Source organism: Impatiens glandulifera, chromosome 6 (genome assembly GCF_907164915.1).
Source record: "Impatiens glandulifera chromosome 6, dImpGla2.1, whole genome shotgun sequence".
NCBI classification, from domain to species: Eukaryota; Viridiplantae; Streptophyta; class Magnoliopsida; order Ericales; family Balsaminaceae; genus Impatiens; species Impatiens glandulifera.
In genome coordinates this window covers 55,744,355-55,765,892 of record NC_061867.1, presented here as the reverse complement: position 1 = coordinate 55,765,892, position 21,538 = coordinate 55,744,355, and the positions used below count along the sequence as shown (strand labels likewise).

The following is a 21,538-nucleotide window of genomic DNA, read 5'->3' as shown; positions in this document are numbered from 1 at the left end:
AGAGAAAATGTTTTAACATTTTTTTTGTGATGGTTAGGTGTGCATTTTATTTTTTCAATAATATTTTCTTCAATGATATCTTTTGTTTTATTTTCTTCAACAATGGTGATCGTATTTTGACGTGCATGGACATTTTCACACTTTAAGCACTGAAACATGAATTTATCATTCAACCCGTCTGACATATGAGTAAATCCTTTAGCTTTGCGACTCTACTCTTTCGGAACCCAAAAACTTTGATTTCACATAAGGTGTCAGCTGAGTCATAAAAGTAACCTCTGTAGATCCTTGACCAGACGAGTGACGGAAAATTAGAGTTTGATTGAGGAGATGGAATCTGAGAAACGGATACCATAATCTCCTGTTTTATTTCGAATGCGTTTCTCATTTGGTATTATTTCTTAGTGTAGTTTCGAGAAAAAAAAAGAAAGAGGAAATATTTTCATAAATTTGATCATCTTCATAAACTAATGAAATGAATGGGAATGAAAGATATTTGTTCAAGATTAAGGTTGATTTATTCTCTTCTAATGATCAATCTTCATTATTTAATTCTTCCTTTGAAAAAATCACATTTTCTAATTGAATTTGGCTGGTTTTGTAGACATAACACTATATAGCCATTATGATTTAAATTCATGAGATGTGACAATATCAATTGGCCAACATATATAATAATATAAGAAACAGAAGATTTAAACAAAATTTGACAAAAACCCCATGTTTTCACTACAATCTTGAATAGGGTTGTTTGTTTATTTGTAGAAGAAAGTCATTATCACCAATTGTGGGTAAGTAAAATAAATTTAGTGGAAGGAGTAATGAAAAAACTTTTACTAAAAATGGCTAATCCCAGCTGTAACATGAAATAATTATAATTGCTTCTTGTTTGTTATTAACACAAATGGATTTATGTAGTGAGGGTCAATTATCTTCAGAACCAAACTAGTCCATTTGGTACCATTAATCAATTAAATAATTATATTACTTACAGAAATGAAAACAAGTGTCCAATATACATATACTGTATATGTCAATTAGTTATTTGTGTGACTAAATAAGTACCAAAAATATTATATATTTATACATTGCCATTTTTTTAAAATTACAAATACACATTTTATACATCATTTATCAGATACCAAATTAATATGTACATATTAATAACCACCATTTATTAATAAAACGAAAAATAAACGATGGTCTTAAAAATTCAGAAATGTGATACACGCTTTTTTTTTTTTTTTCATTGGGAAACACTCTCTATCTATCGAGATGGATATCAAGCATGCATATAAATATAGATAAAATAAATATCCTGTTTTTTTTTTTTCAATTTTGTGACACGGTATATTATGAATTTGTAGTGACAAGGGCTGCAAATGAGTCAACCCGCTCGTGAGCCGCTGGGTCAAAGTTTGACTTGAGCTTGACTTTTACCGAGTTCGACCCGAGCTTGAGCCGACTCGTTTAACATTCACTCGAGCTCATATAATGCTTGCTCGATGGCTTGCCGATCTTTTTTTAGCATGTAATATATATATATATTATTTAATATTTAAAACTTAAAATTAAAAACAATATTTCTATTGAAAGATTTATTTTTGGACTTGATTGAGAGGTGGGGAGTGGATCTATTGCCTTCGGTTTGCCCAAAGGAGGCTATTTATAGCCTAAATGTTGGTTCGTCGAGCAAGTGAGTCAAATTAAGTCAAAAGGTCATTGATGGTCTTTTGTTTAATCTCCGACCAGTTGCTGGTATAGGCAATGATGATGCCTCAAAGAGTAGGGGAAATGATCACTAGAATAAGATGATCATTTCACCTTTTAAACGAAGTCAAAAGGTTGAGAAACGATAAAATCCATCTTTGAAAAATCAAAGATGAAACTATTCTTATCCAGTTCGTCGTCGCGATGAAGAATACAAACCATGCAAGAACGACATCATTTCGGGCAAAAAATCGAATGCAAGACACTCCGTTTGAATTTGGGCGTTCCATCGCGTTCGGGCTAACGAGTAACGGCGTTGAGGCATGCGTTAGTCAATCCGCTGCTTCACGAACGCGCGTCTCCTCCGTTGCAGCGGGGACGTAGATGACTCTCATGCGTTGGATGGACGCCCATCGTTCATCAAGTGGCTGTGAGGTCTGCTGCACCGATTTCTTTTGGTTTTGGCTATAATAGATTCGGGCTCTTTTCCAGCCTTAGAGCTTGTTTGAAATTGATTTTTTTTTCAATCTTTTTTTGCTTTATTTTCAACATACAAAATATTTTTAATAAATATAACATTTATTTTGTCATTTTTTTTTTTTTTTATATTTTTGGGGTTTAATAAATAATTTGTTTGAGATAAAATGGATACAAACATTTATCCTAAATAAATTATTTTATTTTAATTCCTCTTGATTTTCTTAAAATTAATTTGAAATAAAATGAGTAAATATTTATTCCAAATTATTTTATTTATTTTTCTTAGTCATTATTATTAATTAATTATCAATAATTAATCTAATTAATTATTTAATCATGTTTTGGCATTATTTTTTTAATTATTTTGATTTTATTTATTCAAAATAATTATTTAAAAAAAAGTATAAATTGGGTAGGTAAAATTTTAGTGATTTCAAACATGTTAATATGCTTTTATTTAGGTACTAAAAAATATTTTTTATCGTATTCGAAATAAAGAAACACATTTTACTTATTAATATGTTTTCAATTAGATAATAAAAATCTTTTAACGTATTAGATGAAAGACATTTTACTTAAACTTGTTAACATATTTTCAATTAGGGAATACAAATTATATTTTTATCGTATTCGAATAAGCACACATTACTTAGATTTGTTAACGTATTAGATGAAAGACATTTTACTTAAACTTGTTAACACCTTTTCAATTAGGGAATACAAATTATATTTTTATCGTATTCGAAGGAGCACACATTACTTAGATTTGTTAACATGTTTTTATCGTATTCAAATAATGACGTTTTACTTAAACTTGTTAACATATCTTATCGTATTCTATTTTTCAATCTAAATTTTATATTACATGGTGGCCATAATTGATCCCATCTTAATTTATTCTATCACATAGGGGTTAGGAGCATGGTATACAACAATAATATAATAAGAAATACAAGATCAAACAATTTTAAAAAAACTCACAATCAATCAAGACAAGGCATACAGATTTTATGCACAAATGGGAGGCTAATTTTGATGTGTTTTTAGGTTTTACTCGGTTAAGTGAGCTTTTTTATTTTTTAAAAAATTCTATTCAAGCTCTAATTATTTATTTTATCATTAGGAACATCCCAAGCCAAATTTATTTTTGATATTATTTTTGTGTACATGATCTATCTAGGTTTTAACTTCATGTATTAGTTTTAGGTTTTAATTTTTATTTTGACATGGGTAGAATATTTTTATTTTCAATATCATAAATTTGAACTCGAATGAAATCCAGTTTTTAATTTTAAAAATAGTAAATGACCAAGAACTCTCGTCTTGGCTAGATTTTGATGGTTTTTGGCCAAGTTATTTTAGCCTCACATTTTTCTAAAGTTCAAGAGTTCAAACCCTCTCGGCATAACCTCCATGCACTTTAAATCACCTTGGCTTAGAACAGATCCAAAAGATTAGACCAAAGTAACCAAAACTTTTGAAAAAGTTTCTTAAATTGGGCTTTTTGGTTTTAAAAATGTTTAAATTTAAATTTTCTGTTTTCTTTTTTTTCTTTTATGGTTTACTTATGTTATATGCATATGCATATCTACAAAGACATATTGTAGCAATTAAAAGTCTAAGAACAAAATATAATTAAAGAACATGCATATTTTTTTAATCTCATGTTATAGTCAAATGAAAATGCAAAAGGGAGATCTAAGATCTTACAAGGAAGGGGCTGCACAAGGAATGTGAAAAATTCGGGTCTCCATGTCCTTTTTTTCCTCACAGGGTAGCTAGGTATTTATAGGGATTGATTGGAAGGATTGTTATTGAGAAATATTTGGGGAAAGAATTTGTGAGAAGGAATTTGAAAGGAAATAAGTAAGTGACGAAAAAATAACAAATTTTATCTTTTTTTCTCTCCTCATCTTTTATCATTTTTTCAACCAGTCATGTTGTGACACGTTCCCTCTCCCAAAATCTCTTCTCCAATCAATCACTCATATTGTTGTGCATTTGAATCTCAAATGCCACCTGCTTCCTTTGATTTCATTTAATTAGGGGCTGCATTTTAATTATTTTCATCATATTAAAGTTTAAAAAGACCAAAGATCTGACATGTCATTTTTAGCCAATAAGATTAAAGATAACTCATAGCTTTGTCATTTGAATTTTGAAATTCAAAATGACTTGGTTTGACTCCATCTTTCCTTAGAATTCTCTAATAGCTTCCACAACCTTCTCTTTCTCTTGGATTGGATCTTGGACCCTTTAAACCTAAGTCCACACATTTTCCCTTTGGCATAATTTTTTTTTTGCAAAACATTAATAATAAATTAAAAATATTTTATTTAATTATTTATATTTTAAAGAAAATAATGTTAATGTTGCTATATTTTAGCAAATAATTTAATTATTGCCAATTTTAAGCTAACAAACTAACTAACAATTAATCTAAATAATAATTAAACTAATATAATTAACTAATAATACATATATTCAATTATATTGTACTTCTAAGGTATTAGTTGCAAGTTTAAGATTTATATATCTTATTTTTAAGAATCTATTTTTTTTAATTATTTTTTTCAGTGTGTAAACTATTAGGATTTAATCTTTATCAAGAAACCGATGATTACCTTGTCGTTAAAACCTTAATTTACTGTCGTCAATGATCAAACTATATTCATCAATGTTATCTTTTTAACAAAGAAATAACAAAAAGATGTCAATCATAAAATGATAATAAAAACATAAAATGTTGTATTAATTAGAATAACGAAAATTCACTAATACAAGAATAATAGAAAAAGAAAAATTAAAATAACCAACATTTGTAGCATGCAAAATAAAAACAAATAGTGCTTAATTAAAAAGACTCTTAAAACATTATTAATTTTTCCAACCACTCAGCCATGAGCTGCCACCGCCACCGCCACCGTCACTGCCACCGCCACCGCCACTGCCACCGCCACCGCCACGGTCAGCATATCTAGGGATGACTCCGGCTGAATTCATATTCTTCCGAGTAAGTTTCCTTGGAACTGGTGGTGGAAGTTGTTTTAATTCATTCTTTGGGATCATATCTATAAAATTTAGAAAAAAAAGTTAGAAAACTAATTATTATATTATTTTTTTTTATTAATTTTTATTTATATAAAAATCACCTTCACTTAACATTTGCAATGACAAGGGCCTATTTGGATGAGTAGGTAGTGGAGCTGGATCATTGATGGTTAGTTGTTCCAAATGCGGAAATTCGATTGTATCATTTTTCTCTTTGTTATTCGCTTGGTCATGAACTGTTTTTCTACGGTATTGGTGACCGCCACAAATGCTGCAGACAAAGACATATGGAGATCTTCTCGACGAATCTAACGATATAAAATAAATAAGATATAGTTAAATTGTGACATAATTTTATTAGAAGTTATTTAAAAGAGATAGATCTCAAAATTAGACTAGTAATACATCTTAATTTGTGACATCATTCTAATTATAAGTTATTTAATATCGAAATTACCTTCAAAATTCATCTGACATACACGATGAAACGCAAATGCGGCGGGACGCCCGCCATCATTTTCGTACGTGAAGAAGTTGAGATTTTTGTCAGCGAAATTATTAGACATGACGAAGATGAGTTTCTTTAGATGAGAAGTGAATGATGTATTTTTTTTTTTAATTAATAGAGTTATATAAATATGTGTGAAGATGGTGTGATCTTTACCAATAGGAGGAAACCGTTACTTTTTTTTAGAATTAAAAAATAAATTAATGTGTAATGTTAGTGTAAAAACAATAAATTTAAAGTTGTAAAAGTTGCTTTTATTTCTCCTTTTTTATTGTTATTTGTTTAGTATATTGTGATAAATACAAATCAAATTAATTGAAACATTATTTTTTAATAAAAATAAATCCATATCAACTTGGTTGATTTCTTATTGGTACCTTCTATTAAATATGACTCCCAAGAAAATAAAACTATTTGGAGAAATTAGAAGTGCGATTTTTATTTCTGGGTTTTAATTAGTATCGCAAATGAGTTCGTTTCTTGAATCGCTCGGTCAAAATTCGATTTTAGTTTTACTTTGACGGAGTTCGAGCCTACTCGTGATGTTTGTCGAGTTTTTTTCCGACCATAATAATATATAATATTATATTTATTTAATATTAAAATTTTAAATTTTAAACAATATTATTTTCAGATTTTAAAAACTCACCATCCATATTATTATATTTTATTATCTTAAAGTAAAATTCTAATTTTTAATTTCTCATATTTATCCTATCTTATATGACTCTTTATTTTTTATTCTTATCCAATCTTCACTAATTCATAATAATAAGTTAGATTCATTTTTTCATATTATTTTCCATTTACATTTTTTCTATTCATTCACAAGATACAGATGATTAAAATACATTTTCACTTCTACTATATTTATTAATTTTAGATAACTTTGATTTTTTTTGTTATAAGAAAATCCAACAACAAAGAAGGAAAAAATTATCTTAGCGGTTAACTCATCCGTAAGTCTTGTTCATTCTTTCTCAATATATTTAACCCTATCAAAGTAGCACAGTGGTAAGAGTCAAGACTCTAAAAAAACCAAAATAAATTTAAGCGCGTCAAAGATATAATTAATGAATATAGAAAAACACTATTATATGATTTTCAATTTTTATCAAAATATGGTTGAATTCATGATAGAAAAACGGTTATTACTATATTATATATAATATTGGAAGAGATAAAAAATGTTAATATATTATATATAATAAAAGTATATTATATATAATATTAAAAGAGAGGAAAAAGTTAATATATTATATATAATAAGAGATAAAAAATGTTTTATATATATAATATTGAGAGAAAAAAAAGTTAGTATATATATATATTATATATAATATTTTAAGAGAAAAAATAAATTTACAATATTAATAATATATACAAAATTAATATATTGTTATAAGTTAATAAATTCTTGTTAAACTTTTACTTAAATAATTCAAATATATATAATAATATTTAATAAAAATCGAACGAGTTAATAAATTAAAAACATTAGGTCTATATATTATAATCCATATCGGTATCTAACTTTTAAAGTTAAATTTTAGTTATTTATTTTAATATATATTATAATTTAAAAAAATTAATATATTGAATATTCAAATAATTTATATAATTTTATATTTTAATTTTGAAATTTTATATTTTAAAATTTTGATTAAGAATATTTGGACTATCATATTTTAGAATTTTAAATAATTATGATTGTTTCATATTTTTATTTTAAAATATTATATTTAAATGTTGAATAGGTATGAAAATTCGATGTTTTCATTTTGATTTGAGTTCTAATTTAAACTTTTTCGAATCGAGCTCAAGTTGGTTTGAGCTCGACTCATTTGCAGAACTAGTCGTGACCCATTTAATTAAGAGTGTTTTAAAAAATAAGCCTTACCATTAAATTATCAACAAATTTATAATAGGTCTATATTTTTCTTATAATTTTGTGACCAAAGTTTATCCCTCATGAAACCTTAGGTTAGACAGTCAACAAATTTATAATTATGTCAACACGGCTTTATTCCAAGTTCGTCGTAACCCATTTAATTGAGAGTGATTTTAACAAAATAGAACCTGAGAGTATAATTAAGATGATAGAGCATTAACTCATCTAAATTAACATACCACCTTATAAAAAGAATGTTTTCAAAAAACATTAGGGCTGTTTTTCATCAAATCCCTAAACTCAAACTCCAAAAAGTAATTCAAAATGGTTAAATCTACAAATAGGAGATTTGACTAATTATCTATGAGATTTTATCTAACAACCTGGAAAAAACATTGAAAAAAAGATTGGTAATTTTCAAATTTGCTAAAACGAAAAGCAAATTGAAGAAAATAACAAACAAAAATCACCATATTTAAATAATGTTGTTTCCAGACAGACTATATTTCCATTTAAAAACAGATCTCTGTCCTAAACTAGAACAAGTTTTGTTCTACACAAATCATATCATAATACACCATTTTTTCTGTTTTACCAAACATATTAATTAATAACTTCCCCAGTAATTTTTTTTTGAAAAAAAAAACTTACCTCCAATCTGTTATGCCTGTCTGCGTCTCTTGGAATTGTCTTCTTTGTAAGACTCCCAGTACTTGTGGTTGAGACCGCTAATGTCATCGAGTTTCGAAATCGCAAGCAAGTATTGTGTCAGCTTCACGAGTTCCCTATCGCTTTCTCTATTGGCATGAGCCTTCCTAAATGGCCTTATTGTTAATCCATTCTTTGGGTTCATCACAAAATTCCTTCTTAGATCGTCGAACATTATCGTGTTCTTAGCACTATAATACTGCAAATCCCACCCACATCCAACACGCAGATAACTCAAAAACTGTAATATATGTAGACTAAAAGCTTGTTTGATCTTGGGTTATTTGAAAAAGGGGATATTTTAGTATTTCTGGTTAATCAAACAAGAACTAAACCCATCAAACATTATCGTATTCTAAAGAATATAATACTGCAAATCCCACCCCCATCCAAAACATATAACTCAAAAACTGTAATTTATGTATACGATGATTTGTTTGAGGTAGGTTTATTTTAAATAATTAGAATTATTCGAAAAAGTGGATTATTTGGTTAAATAACTATAATATCTTTGTATCTAAGGATTTTAGTAATTTTAGTTGGCTTAAACCTTTCGAAGAGGCAACATTACTAATCCCATTTCAAATTTTCTCTTCGAAATGGAAAACAAATTTATGACTGGATGGGAATGAATAAAAAAACACCAAGTGATACCTCAGGAAATTTAGCCCAAATAAGGCCAAGGGGTTTGCAGTCGAAGATTCCACGAGCATCAGAATGAACTGTGATCATTGCGAGATGATCTAGGAGAGCTGTAATTTTGTAATTCGGATGGTCGAGAACTCCTAGCTGTCCCATTTTCAGCTCAACCCATCTCATGCTACAAAAAACACAAACAGCTTTAACATGGTATGGAGCTTGAACTCTAAATTTGACTGCAATGAGATGAGAAACTTTTCTAATCAAATGGAAATGAACTCTTGTAATAATCCCCATAAAACTAAATCAAGAGATTGTTTCATGTAGGATTATTTGGAAATTTTTTTTGATGTAAAGAGTGGTTTACTCGGTACAATAACCAAAATATCTTTACAAAAAATCCATCTATAAAATAATAATCTGATTTTTAATCATTATTCCAAATAAAGCCAAAATTACAATATAACGTGGATGATGATTCAGGATCATGATCATAAAAATCTTATACCAAACGAAAAGAAAATACGTCAAAGTCCTATCTCCAAATTCCGGTTAAGATTCTCTATTCTATGGATTTTAATTTTGGCATTTTTCCAATGGGACAGTAAATGTAATTGTGAACAAGACGGTGACAAATACTAGGTTTCCAGATAGGCTTAGTATTTTCTGTTGTTTGATGATATGATCTGTTTTAAATGGTCATATTCTTGTTTTGGTGCTTTATGTGTCAAAACCCTATTCATGCATGTCTGAAGAGGGGATTGTACAGTTATGTTTAATTTCTACGGTTAACATGTTTAATGTCAAACATAGAAAAAAGAAAAACCTGAAGGAAAAATATGTCCGAAAATGATAATCATAAACCAGGATAGTAAATCTTGAAAGAACAAACACAAGCAAAGATAGAATCAAAATTGGGGGACAAAGAGGAGAAAAGCTTGTTGACTCAAATTAATTTGCCCACTTTTGCTTTGATCTTGGTTTCCTTACAGACATTGTCGATATTTCTTAAACTATCTATAATATAAGAAAAACCCCCATTTTTAAAAGGTTTATATATAAATGGAAAATGGAATGCAGGAAAACCATACAGATCATCATAGCAGGAGGTAGAAATCCTATTTAAGGATTTCAAAATTTTCAAAGGCACATGCCAGATGAAGTCAAAAAAAGTGATCTATTGTGTTGAAAAAACAGACATTTATACAAATGATTTCATCTGAAATTTATATATCCAAAACCGTGGTTAACACTAGGGCTGAGCATTTTTTGGGTAAACACGAAACCCAACATATTCCGAACAACTTTTTTCTGGTTTGGGTAATTTATTTTGGGTTAGTCTTGGATCAGGTTAACTTAATTCGAGTATAAAATAAAACTGGAATATATGACCTAACCCCAAAACCCCGGTTTATTACAACAGTGTTGTTGCTGTTTTATGTAATTGAGATAGATTGGGTGGGTTTATACCCAACCCATGCCCAACTCAACCCAAATTATTATGAATGATATAGGTAATTATAGATTGGGTTTGTTTGATTTGGGTAAAATGTGCTGAATTTCAACCAATGCTCATCCCAAGTTAACACAGGCCACAGAAAAAGAGTCACAATTATTATCTACCTTGAGTTACCAATAAACCCTCCAGCCCCAAAAATGCTCTAAAGTAAGACTGGAGGAGAAAAGAAGACTAACCTGGTAGCTGACCAAATAATAATATCATACTCCGCATATGCAGCAGTAAGAAACTCATGAAGATCTGCATCACATTTAAAAATTGTCAAAAATAATAAAAATATGGCATTTGTGCTAAGGTGCTGTTTTCTAGTACTTATAATGATATGATAATACTATTCACTCACAAGGGCGCATAAGTTCTAATGGGTTCTCTGCTGTAGAGCGGTGATCAAATAGGGTATAATCAATATCCAGCACCAATAGCTTCTTACCTTCTCGGCATGGATTTCGAACATCAATCTACAACACTTAGGAAAATATCAAAATTCTATCTTTCCACAAATTTGATGTTTGATGAGTTAAATTAAAATTATAGGTCAAAACTGAATAGTTCTGGATTTCCAAACTTCTTTTAGTCAATAAATTCTGGAGTAGAATAGATTAAGACACATTAGAAATTAGAATTAACTGCAAATATCGGTTGCAGACTTGCAGTACATAGAACAGAATAAAATACTGACATTGTATTGATCAATTCTCCTTCTCAATTTCTGTTTATTGATATCTTTATCCTTAATGTCAACTGCTTCATCTTGCCCAATTTCAAAATCATCAACAATCTCCGAAGAGTCCACTTGGTCCACAATTATATCATCTTCCACGGTCCTAAAATCAACTTTCAGTTTAGAACCTAAATGGTCTAAAATAAAAAGTAAGACAGGAAAGCAATGATGGAAAAGAAGGATCTCAATGATGAGTACAGTTTTATTATATCTTGAAGCAAAAACTTGTAGCTATGTAGTTGACAGAAACTGTGGTTTTATACTACAAAACCTAAACAGATATATGCTCTGTGAAGCTTGTCAATGCCACCATAGCTTCCACAGTACAGAGTTACGAGAAAAATCTCCACAACAGAAAACAAGCACACAGATGCAGATGAGTACAATCAGATTGGGCTCGTCGATTCAAACATAGAACATCAAGACATCAAGTATAAACATTTGAATGTGGAAGGATCAAGATGAAGTGCCTTAAATCTTAGATGTTAGTCATTAAACCGCTAGACTATTGGCGATAATATCTCAATGATGAGTGCAGTTTTATTATTATATAGTATATACCAAGAGGCATGCATAATCTTGAAGCAAAAACTTGTAGCTATGTAGTTGACAGAAACTGTGGTTTTATACTACAAACCCTAAACAGATATATGCTCTGTGAAGCTTGTCAATGCCACCATAGCTTCCACAGTACAGAGTTACGAGAAAAATCTTCACAACAGAAAACAAGTACACAAATGCAGAATCGCAGATGAGTACAAACAGATTGGGTTCGACGATTCAAACATAGAACATCAAGACATCAAGTATAAACGTTTGAATGTGGAAGGATCAAGCCAAAGTGCCTTAAATCTTACATGTTAATCATTAAACCGCTAGACTATTGGTGATAATATCTTAATTCAAATATATCTATCTCGAGTCAACGAAAAGAAAAACAAGTACTTCTGCCCTATTTCTCAAAGCTTTCATGTACGTTTAGCCTTCCTGCAACGAGACAAAATTAACTCAACATATCTAGGATGGCATAACTTTCCTTTGAGTAAATCTTAAACTGATACTAATAGTCATTCATCATCAAACGAAAATTGAGTAAGGAATGAAAGCTTCATATCATCAATAAGTTGTTTGCATCAAAATTGTGTGTGAGATATCGATCTAATCATCTTAACAATTAGAACATAAAGGCTATGGATGCGGTTAGTAATATCTATTGTATATTCAGATCAAACGACTTCAAAACAACAACTACACGTTAAGAAATGACTAATAAACACATATTGTCAACAATCGGCATGCGTTATGTACCAAATGACAGAAAACTAGATAGATAAAGAGCGAGGGAGAGAAATATAAGCGAACAAACCCGATCATTGTCATCTTGAGGGAAGATTTGAGAGGGAGATGACAGATGAGGACTGATTCATCGGCTAGTTTTGATCCGATTTTTGGATATAGAAGCTTCTGGCGTTTAGGAAGCACATTAGTGACCTCGCATATCCGTCGTTTCAACTCTCCGATTGAATCATCGCCGCAGACTCTGACTGTGTACTCTTTTCCACTCCATTTCACAGTTAGTGTTAGCTCCTCCTCCGTCAAAGACGGCGACGGCGACGGCAAAGACGTCACCGACGATGAAGAAGCTTCAGCCATAGTTGCGGTTTCTCTTCTTCCTTCTTCTTCCCTTGAAAAAGCTTTAATCGAAAGTTTCACTTCTTCTTCCTCTTTCCATTTCTAAAAATGTTAATTATTATCAATCTTTTTGGACTGGGCTGAAAAAACAAAATTTGGGCCAATTGGATTCACTTAGTTCATTGTGAATAGGGTTTGTTCTGCTCAATTATTTTTTTTATATATATTAATATAGATAAATGATTCAAAGAGAATTTGCACGAGGGAACGATGGATGGAACGATGAATTGCACTAGGGAATGATGGATGGAATGATGAATGATGTGTAGCAATTGCCAATAATAAAATTTATCTCTATTCTCTCTCCTTATAGTTTTTTTTTCGGCCAATAACATGATGTCACGTCATTCATTCTTTTATTCTTTCTCTCAATTTCTCGGTTAATTCGATGCTACCCCGACAGTGCTTGTATTATACTCATAAAATGACATCTATGTATAAAAGTGAAGCATCACCCTCCTCATTTGTTGATTTTTTTTCTAGTGACAATGTATGTGTAGTATCGAACTAACATAATTTCTCTCCTCTATCACTCCTCATCAATTTAATGTTAATTTTTTTATTGTTTTATATATTAAAAATTATGACCCATTTGAAATAATATAAAAAATAATGTATATATTAAATTTTTTAATAATATTTGTCAGTTTAAATTTATCCACTAAGTAAATTTAATAAGATTGAGAGAGTTCATCCAACTCTTATTACCAACCCATATACGATTTAAATTAATTTTACGACAGTTATAAGTTGATTTTAATTCAAGACATTGTTAACTGCATAATTTTGAATGAGATAAAAAAACTCTAAATAAGCTAATAAAGTACTATCAAATAAATTATATGCCATATATATATATATATATATATATATATATATATATATATTTGTAATTGGGAAAAAGGAAATATAATTAGTATTTATTACTATTATTATTAATTATAGAAAGTGATGTCAACCATTCTTGTTTGTAGACAATTCGTACAAGATCATGTAAAACAGTGAACTTTTGAAAATTTAAACTTTTTGTTAGGATAATTTTAATATGTTAATAAGTTTAAGTAAACGGTTGATTGTTAATGTAGTATGATCAGAGAATTGATTGATTTTCTTGAAACAATTAGTTTATTATATTAAAAGTTTTTATATATAAAATAGTTAATCTTTTTTTAATTTCAAATCATTTTTGTACATGATAAGATTAAAAGGTTAAGTAAATGTTAAAAGATTAAGTAAATGTTGGTGTTTGATCTTATAAGAAAATTTGTTGTTTTCTTGATCAACATGTTTATTGAAAACAACATGTATATATACTTTTACAATTATCTTAGTTAAATCGTATGAACTAATAAAAATTGACTTAAATGAAACTTATATAATATCAAAAATTGACTCATTTAACTTATTTTACTATTTAGAAAAAGTTAAATTTTAATATATATATATATATTTATTAATTAAATATTCATTTTTTCTCTCTCTTTTTATTTTTATTAATTAATTAATTTCTCTACTTTTTGTTTAATTAATTAATTTTTTTAATTATCTATTATTTTTATTGGTATATTAATATATTAGTATTTAATTATTTTAATTTCTTTCTGTTTATTATTTTCTTTCTTCGTATTATTTTAAAATTGTTTGATTTCTTTAAAGAGCTTGAATATTACATTAACTCATTAAAGTAATAATCAAGATTATAAAATAAGAATAAAAGAAATAGTAACCTAATAATTTTGTTTAATATTACTATAAATCTAAATAAAAAATTAAATAAAAAACTACTACTTTTATTTTTTTTATATTAAAAAAAATAATAAAAATACTTCACAAAAATAAATAAATAAAATGAGATAAATAAATTAATTAATTAATAAAAACAAGAGAGAAAAATTGATTAATTAATTAATAAAAAGAAGGAGAAAGAAAATTAATATTTAATTAATTAATATATAAATTTTTTAAAAAATTAAATCCCTTAAATAAGTTAGTATATACATTTAAATAAATTTTTATTAGTTTATACATCTAATTAAACTAGTTATACAAGTTCAACGAGAATATTTTTATTTGGCTTTGATATTAGATTAGATGGCAAGGAATGCGGACGTTCCTCTGGTTGGTCGTCCAAGGTAGATTACTGACAAACCACGAAAGAAAGCGAGGCCTTCTGACTCCATCAGACAATTGCGACATCTGTTTTGGCGAAGTCGAAACTGTGCTCCACGTGTTAAGAGACTGCCCAACGGCTACCCGATTATGGATACACCTACTTCCTACCAACCATGCAATAGGGTTTTCTTAAACTTTTTCTTATATTTTATATATTGACGAGATTTTAAATTTTTAATGAACAATTTAAGTTATCAATGGGATTATGATTAATAATTTAGCCTTAATATTTTTAATGCACCCTTATAAAATAGAGACGTCATAACTATTGTTACTTGAACCAATATTTTATAAAAAAGTTATAGAAGGGACACTATCGATGATCAATAAATATTTATTGGTCCAACTTCGTTATATTTTGTGTCATAATCCTAAATTATTATGTTATATATTTTCTATTCTCATCTCTTTTGGTCCAACTTCGTTATGAATTATTATCTTATATAGTTTGTATTCTCATCTCCTTAATAACAATCATAATATATTTTTTATATTTTTAAATTTAATTATACTAGTTAATATATTTGTTTATTTTAGATTTTTTTTACAGTAGAAGACTAACCTATACCCCACAATCATGACTTTTATTTTCATTTAAAACATTGAAGTTGGAATATATACTTGTTTATAATTTTTATTGTATAAATTTGTGTTTAACTATGGTATATTATTAAACATGACTTTTACTTTCATTTGAAGTTTTATAAGCGTAATCCCGACTTGAATATATATATTTATTTAAAAAAATTATTGTATAAACTTATGTTTAGCTAATAAATTGTAATATTATAAGTTAAACACACCAACTATTTATACATAATAATTAATTAAAAAATTATAATATTAAAAAAAGAAAAAAAATGTAAAATGTAATTTAATGCAACCTTTTTAAATTTAAAAATAAAAACTTCAACCAATGAGAAAAAAAGGAAAAAAATCAATTTAAATTAAATTAATATTTCTTTTATTAAAAGGAAAGGTAAAAAAGTGTATTTTTTTTTAAAATGAATAATAATTTAATTTATTACCCCCACTACAAATTTTGTGAATCCTAGTAAGATTACATTTTAAAATTAAGATTTCATAATTCAATTTTGTGTGGTGTCATGGATTGACTCATGTTGGTTCCTATATTAAAATTAAAATTAAAATTAATAAAAATAAAAATAAATAATTCAAATTTTGTGTGGGCTTGTTTTTCCAACTGAATTTAATTACAAAATAAAATATAAATTCTAAATCTTTATTATTGGATCATACGCATTTAAAAAGAATAAACAATTTTTTTTAATAGTTGGGGTCGTGTCTACAATTAAAATTTTATAGTTGAGAATTGGGACGCAAATTAATATAACTAATTAATATCAATTAAGTCTTCTCAATTTTTTAATTAAAACATTAAAAAACTAGTGCTAAATTAATATAATATATATTTATTCATATATGATATTTATCAAATATAAACCTCTACTAATCATTTAATCAAAACCAAGATGAAATATCAAAATTTCACAATATATTTTTTTTACTTACAAGGTCATTGTTGATTTTAATCATATAAGAATTGCTAGATTTATTAACTTTTTATTATTTTTGAGATAACTAATGTAATAACTTTAATTATATCTGGTTTGTGTTTTCTCACAGAAATTGATATAATATTTTGTGTCTATCCTCAACTAATAAAAAGTTCTCTCTTTTCATACAAATTAAATAAAACCATTCAATATTACCTATACCACATAATTTGAATTGAGATTGGTTTATCATACAAATAAATTAATTATATATATATATATATTTTTTTTTTTCCTCCAACTTTATTCTTTATATTATTTATCAAAAAATCATTTTTCTTTCTTTCTATATTTTTCTTTATCTCTAGTTGATATCATTTTTCTCTGCATCTCCACCATGAGTGATAACTTCCGTCATAACATTATCATGAAAGAAGGTGATGAAATGGCAACGCTGATATTTCACTGGGAATGCAGGCGAAACTTTTGTAAGATGATTTCAATTTCTAATTAACTTATGACTTGCAAATATTATTTTGTTGCGAGATCTAAATGTTTTATTTTTGTAAACCTTTTTTTAGGTAATGAACCAAATGGATGATTTGGATTTATGATTAAATATTGTTTTGTTTGAGATCTTAATGGTTTTATTTTTACTAACTTTTTTTTGTAGGTAATGAACCAAATGGACACATTTTTGATGGATGTGCTAACTTTATGAGAATGGGTGAAGATGATTTAGAAGCCTTTGTTTGTGGGCTATGCGGTTGTCACCAAGATTTTCACCGTCGTCAAACTGTTCAAGTTCATCCTGATAACGCCTTTGAATATCTCCGGCTGGCGGAACTCACCAAGAATCCTAATCCTCCGCCTCATCAGAATCCGCCGCCATTCTATGTTCAGAATGGCAACTTCTTTCCATACCCTAATTTCCTCAGGGCTGTTTACGGTAACGATAAGTTGTTTCATTTATTTTTTAATCCGCCGCCATTCTATGTTTAAAATTGCAACTACATTTCGTACCCTAATTTTCTTAGGGCTGTTTACGGTAATGATAAGTTGTTTTGTTTATTTTTTTAACGTAAAACCTAGAATTTGGGCCGGCCCAATTATGACGCAACACGAGTCGCGTCAAACAAATTAAAAATATTTTTTTTTAAGGTTCGAACCATTAACATATAGTCCAATAAACTTTTAAATAAGATAAATAACACTAAGCGCTAATTTAATTGTATTAATTTTTACATTGAACTATATGTTTAAATTTTTTTAGAATAGGACTCGGCCCACTCGAGTCTACTAGCTTGACCCAACATTAATAATTTCTATTTCAATTTAAAACGTTTTGAGTGTTACAAATCAATAACTATAGTTTTAATCATCTTTTATAGAGAATCGAGAAGATATGGTAACTAAAAGGGAACAAAGGAGAACAACTTTGACATTATCTCAAAAAGAGATGATGAAAGGTTATGCTGATAAGCTTCATTGGAGGCTTCTAGGTCATGATGAGAATAAACTTTATGAGTTTTGTCATGAGATTGGTGTGACACCACAGGTTTTCAAGACATGGTTGAGGAATAACAAGAACAGGCTTTTTAGCGGAGTTAACGCCGCCTCGGGTTCCACCAGCTGTGCTGGTCCGTCATCATATTATCGCGGAGGCGGAGATGGAAATGGAGGCGGCGATGGGAATGGTGGAAGTAACGGTGGGATGGTTAGTGGACGTGGCTGAATGGAAAGATTAATATTATTGTGTTTGAAGTGTTTTATTAATTAAGTACTAAGTACTATTTGGATTTATTTTTCATGCATGTTTCTCTGTTTGAACTGTTTATTTTTTTTTTATCAGTACTAGATTTTATGGTTTTCCTTTTAGTTATTGCTATTTTCTTAGTTATTATATTTTCCAAATCTAATTTTCTCTTTAAATGATTATTTTTGAAAAGGGTAATTTCTTTTTTCTACCTTTTATTGATCAACTAAACCCTTATAATCTTTGCATAACATTTCAATTTAAAAAGTTTTCTTGTAAGAATCAAATATGTGTATTTAGTATATTAAGATTTCCTTCAACTATCATAATAATTTAAAGTTTTTTTTTATTAAGTTTTACAAAAGGTAATTTTTATTTTTATTTTCAATCTTTTATTGAAACTAAATTCTTTTAGTCCTCACATAACATTTCAATCTAGAGCATTTTTTTTAAGAATTGAATATGAAAATTTATTATTTTAAAATTTACTTAACCTATCATATCATATCATATATATATATATATTTAAAAGGTAAACTCTTACAACTGTTTAGTATATTATATTCATCTTTTTCCTATAAACTTTGTATAAGTGTAATCATACTTTAAAGAATTTTAACACATCAATCATTTAAAAACTTTTTACTTTAGGGCTTATTTAATGTAAAGGTTATTAAAATTTTATTCGATTTTTATCCCAAAACCCAAAAATCCCATCATATATCTAATCAATAATTTTATTCATATAAATACTCAAATTACCCTCTACTTAAATATTTTATATTAATAAAAATTCATTTTAATATATATATATATATAATATTTATTTACATTTTACTATTTGTAATATAAATTAAATTCTGAAATTATTTTATTTTAAATATTTTTATTAATTACCTTAAATAAAAATTAAAACACAATATAAATCCAACTATAACATACCATATTATAAATTTAAATAATTCAAATAAAAAATAATTATACTAAAATATAAAGTTAATATATTTAAATAATAAATAATAATTAATTTATAAATATACCTCATATAAATTAAATATAACAATTATATTATCCTAATATGACAATAATAAAAAAATTATATTAATTATATTAAATAAAAATAAATTCACAATATAAATAAAACTATAACCTACTATATTATATAACATACAATTAAAATTTTAAATAATTCATATAAATAAATAATTATACAATAAAATAAAATTGAATATATTTAAATAAAAAATATTAATTAATTTATAAATATATCTCATCTAAATTAAATATTCATAAGGAAATTTATTCATAAAAAATATTAATTAATTTATAAATATTTAGAAGGGGTATAATAGGAAGAAATTAAAAAACCTAATTTTTATCTAATTCATTCAAACAAATGTTTTTTTTTTGAAAAACCCGATAAAACCAAAAAAAACCAGTAGATCAAACAAATATGTGATGTTTAATTAAATAAATATTTAATTCAAGAATATTCATCTAAAAAATTATTATAAACCATAATTTTATTTTCGGAAAAGTTAGAGTTTCGACAAAATTTAACATCGATTTATGTGTTAAAAATCTTTTTAACAAAAGTATTAAATTTAAAAGATTTATAAAACATGTTTTGACATTTTAAAATTAATTATAATAATAATTAACTTTTATCACCAAATTTAAATAATTATTTACATTTAAAATAATCAAGTTATAATTTGATTAAAGAAATATGTATTTTAAATTAATTAAACATAATTAATTAAGAGATTATTTATTTAATAAAAAAGTTGTCAACTAATTTTTAATTTAAAATCAATAAAATATGTTGTATACGTATATAAACATATATTTGATTGGAGATTCTTTTAAGCTTGATATTTGGTGATACTAAAGAAAGAACTTTTATACTATATTATTCGTACCCGTTAAATTAATTTTAGTGTGTTTAATTAATTTTATTACGTTTTATTTAAAAAATTATTCTAAAGTCCTAAATATGAACATGTTTTTCTTGAATTTAAAATTATAGAATAATATTTAAATGCTGGTATTTATGATGTTGAGGAAGGTACTTGCAAAGTATTAGTTTAAAGACATTATAATTTAAAAATAAATCAAATGGGCATTTATCAAAATATTTTAATGTTGTTTTCTATTTTTTTTTTCATATTTTTAGAAAATGATTTGGGGGTTTTAATTAATTTTTTTTTTCAAAATTAAAATCTTGACCAACGGACCCTAAGAATGGTCATCTCGGTCGAGGGTTTCAATCTCTCGGTCGCGAACGCTGGACTCTCGGTCGGATGCAGGGAGCTCTCGATCAAGGTGTGGGGAGTTCTCGGTCGGGTGCGAGAGATTCTCGGTCGAGGCTGAGACCTATTGATTGGATGCGGGGAACTCTCAATCGAGGTGTGGGGAGTTCTCGTTCGAGGCTAGAAATTCTCGGTCGAAAACCTTGTTGGGCTTGTTTTCTCGGTCGAAAATTAAGCCTAGACTAAATTCCCTCGGTCGGGTGCGAGGTTTCTCTGTCGGGTGTATGTGAGGGTTTGATTTTCTCGGTCAGAAATTGAACCCACGTCGAACCTTCGGTCAGATGTCAAGAACATCAAATTGTAGGGGAGCTTTTCTTAGTCCCAATGATCATTTATAACATCATCCTGATGCATTATTCGATTGGATGATGTCCTATTAGATTCAAGCATTTTTTGGACAAAAAACATGTTTTTGATTTTAAAGGTTTTATTGGGTATAAGGACCAGCAACTTCCATATACATACGATGATCAAACAAAACCAAAACCAAAACCAAAACCAAAACCAAAACCAAAACCAAAACCAAAACATGAACATTGAATATTCATTTAACCAATTCAAAAACTAAAATTTTAATTTTTATAAAAAAATTAGTTTTTGATCAAACATGACCTGAATTGCTTGGAATTGGTCTGTGTATACTCTTAACATCTTTAAAAATGTATTGGTAAGGCTTTTGGGTCAATGCAAGAACAAAAACATAATTTTGAAAATGTTCAAAATCAAATTTGGGTACTTTTGATTTCGATTGAATTATTTAAATTAGTTTCGACATAAATCTTGTAAATGATCTTAGGATCGTTTTCCAATCAAGAAATTGAACAATCAAGCAGTATATCTAACTGGTCGAACTAAAGTATAA

The 21,538-nt window shown here is 27.5% G+C and overlaps 2 protein-coding genes across 2 annotated transcripts; one reads left to right on the top strand and one right to left on the bottom strand.

The window, feature by feature from the left end:
• Nucleotides 1–8,083: 8,083 nt before the first annotated feature.
• Nucleotides 8,084–12,947, bottom strand: LOC124941702 (ubiquitin-like domain-containing CTD phosphatase). Its single transcript, XM_047482050.1, has 6 exons — nucleotides 12,594–12,947; nucleotides 11,186–11,330; nucleotides 10,850–10,964; nucleotides 10,683–10,746; nucleotides 9,003–9,168; nucleotides 8,084–8,547 (listed from the first exon to the last, which is right to left on the bottom strand). The coding sequence occupies exons 1-6, from the start codon at nucleotides 12,878–12,880 to the stop codon at nucleotides 8,302–8,304; spliced, it is 1,023 nt and encodes a 340-aa protein (XP_047338006.1). The 5' UTR covers nucleotides 12,881–12,947; the 3' UTR covers nucleotides 8,084–8,301.
• Nucleotides 12,948–17,005: 4,058 nt separating this feature from the next.
• Nucleotides 17,006–18,343, top strand: LOC124943952 (zinc-finger homeodomain protein 10-like). Its single transcript, XM_047484407.1, has 3 exons — nucleotides 17,006–17,096; nucleotides 17,282–17,557; nucleotides 18,000–18,343. Exons 1-3 carry the CDS (start codon nucleotides 17,006–17,008, stop codon nucleotides 18,341–18,343), a joined length of 711 nt encoding a protein of 236 aa, XP_047340363.1.
• The last annotated feature ends 3,195 nt before the right edge of the window (nucleotides 18,344–21,538 follow it).

Coding starts and splice junctions, on each gene's coding strand:
- LOC124941702 (XM_047482050.1), bottom strand. CDS start 12,880: ATGGCTGAAGCTTCTTCATCGTCGGTGACGTCTTTGCCGTCGCCGTCG. Junction 10,747..10,849: donor ATTAGAACTTATGCGCCCTT/GTGAGTGAATAG, acceptor AATGTGATGCAG/ATCTTCATGAGTTTCTTACT. Junction 8,548..9,002: donor TTTGGGCTAAATTTCCTGAG/GTATCACTTGGT, acceptor TGGGATTTGCAG/TATTATAGTGCTAAGAACAC.
- LOC124943952 (XM_047484407.1), top strand. CDS start 17,006: ATGAGTGATAACTTCCGTCATAACATTATCATGAAAGAAGGTGATGAA. Junction 17,097..17,281: donor GGAATGCAGGCGAAACTTTT/GTAAGATGATTT, acceptor TTTTTTTTGTAG/GTAATGAACCAAATGGACAC. Junction 17,558..17,999: donor TTTCCTCAGGGCTGTTTACG/GTAACGATAAGT, acceptor CATCTTTTATAG/AGAATCGAGAAGATATGGTA.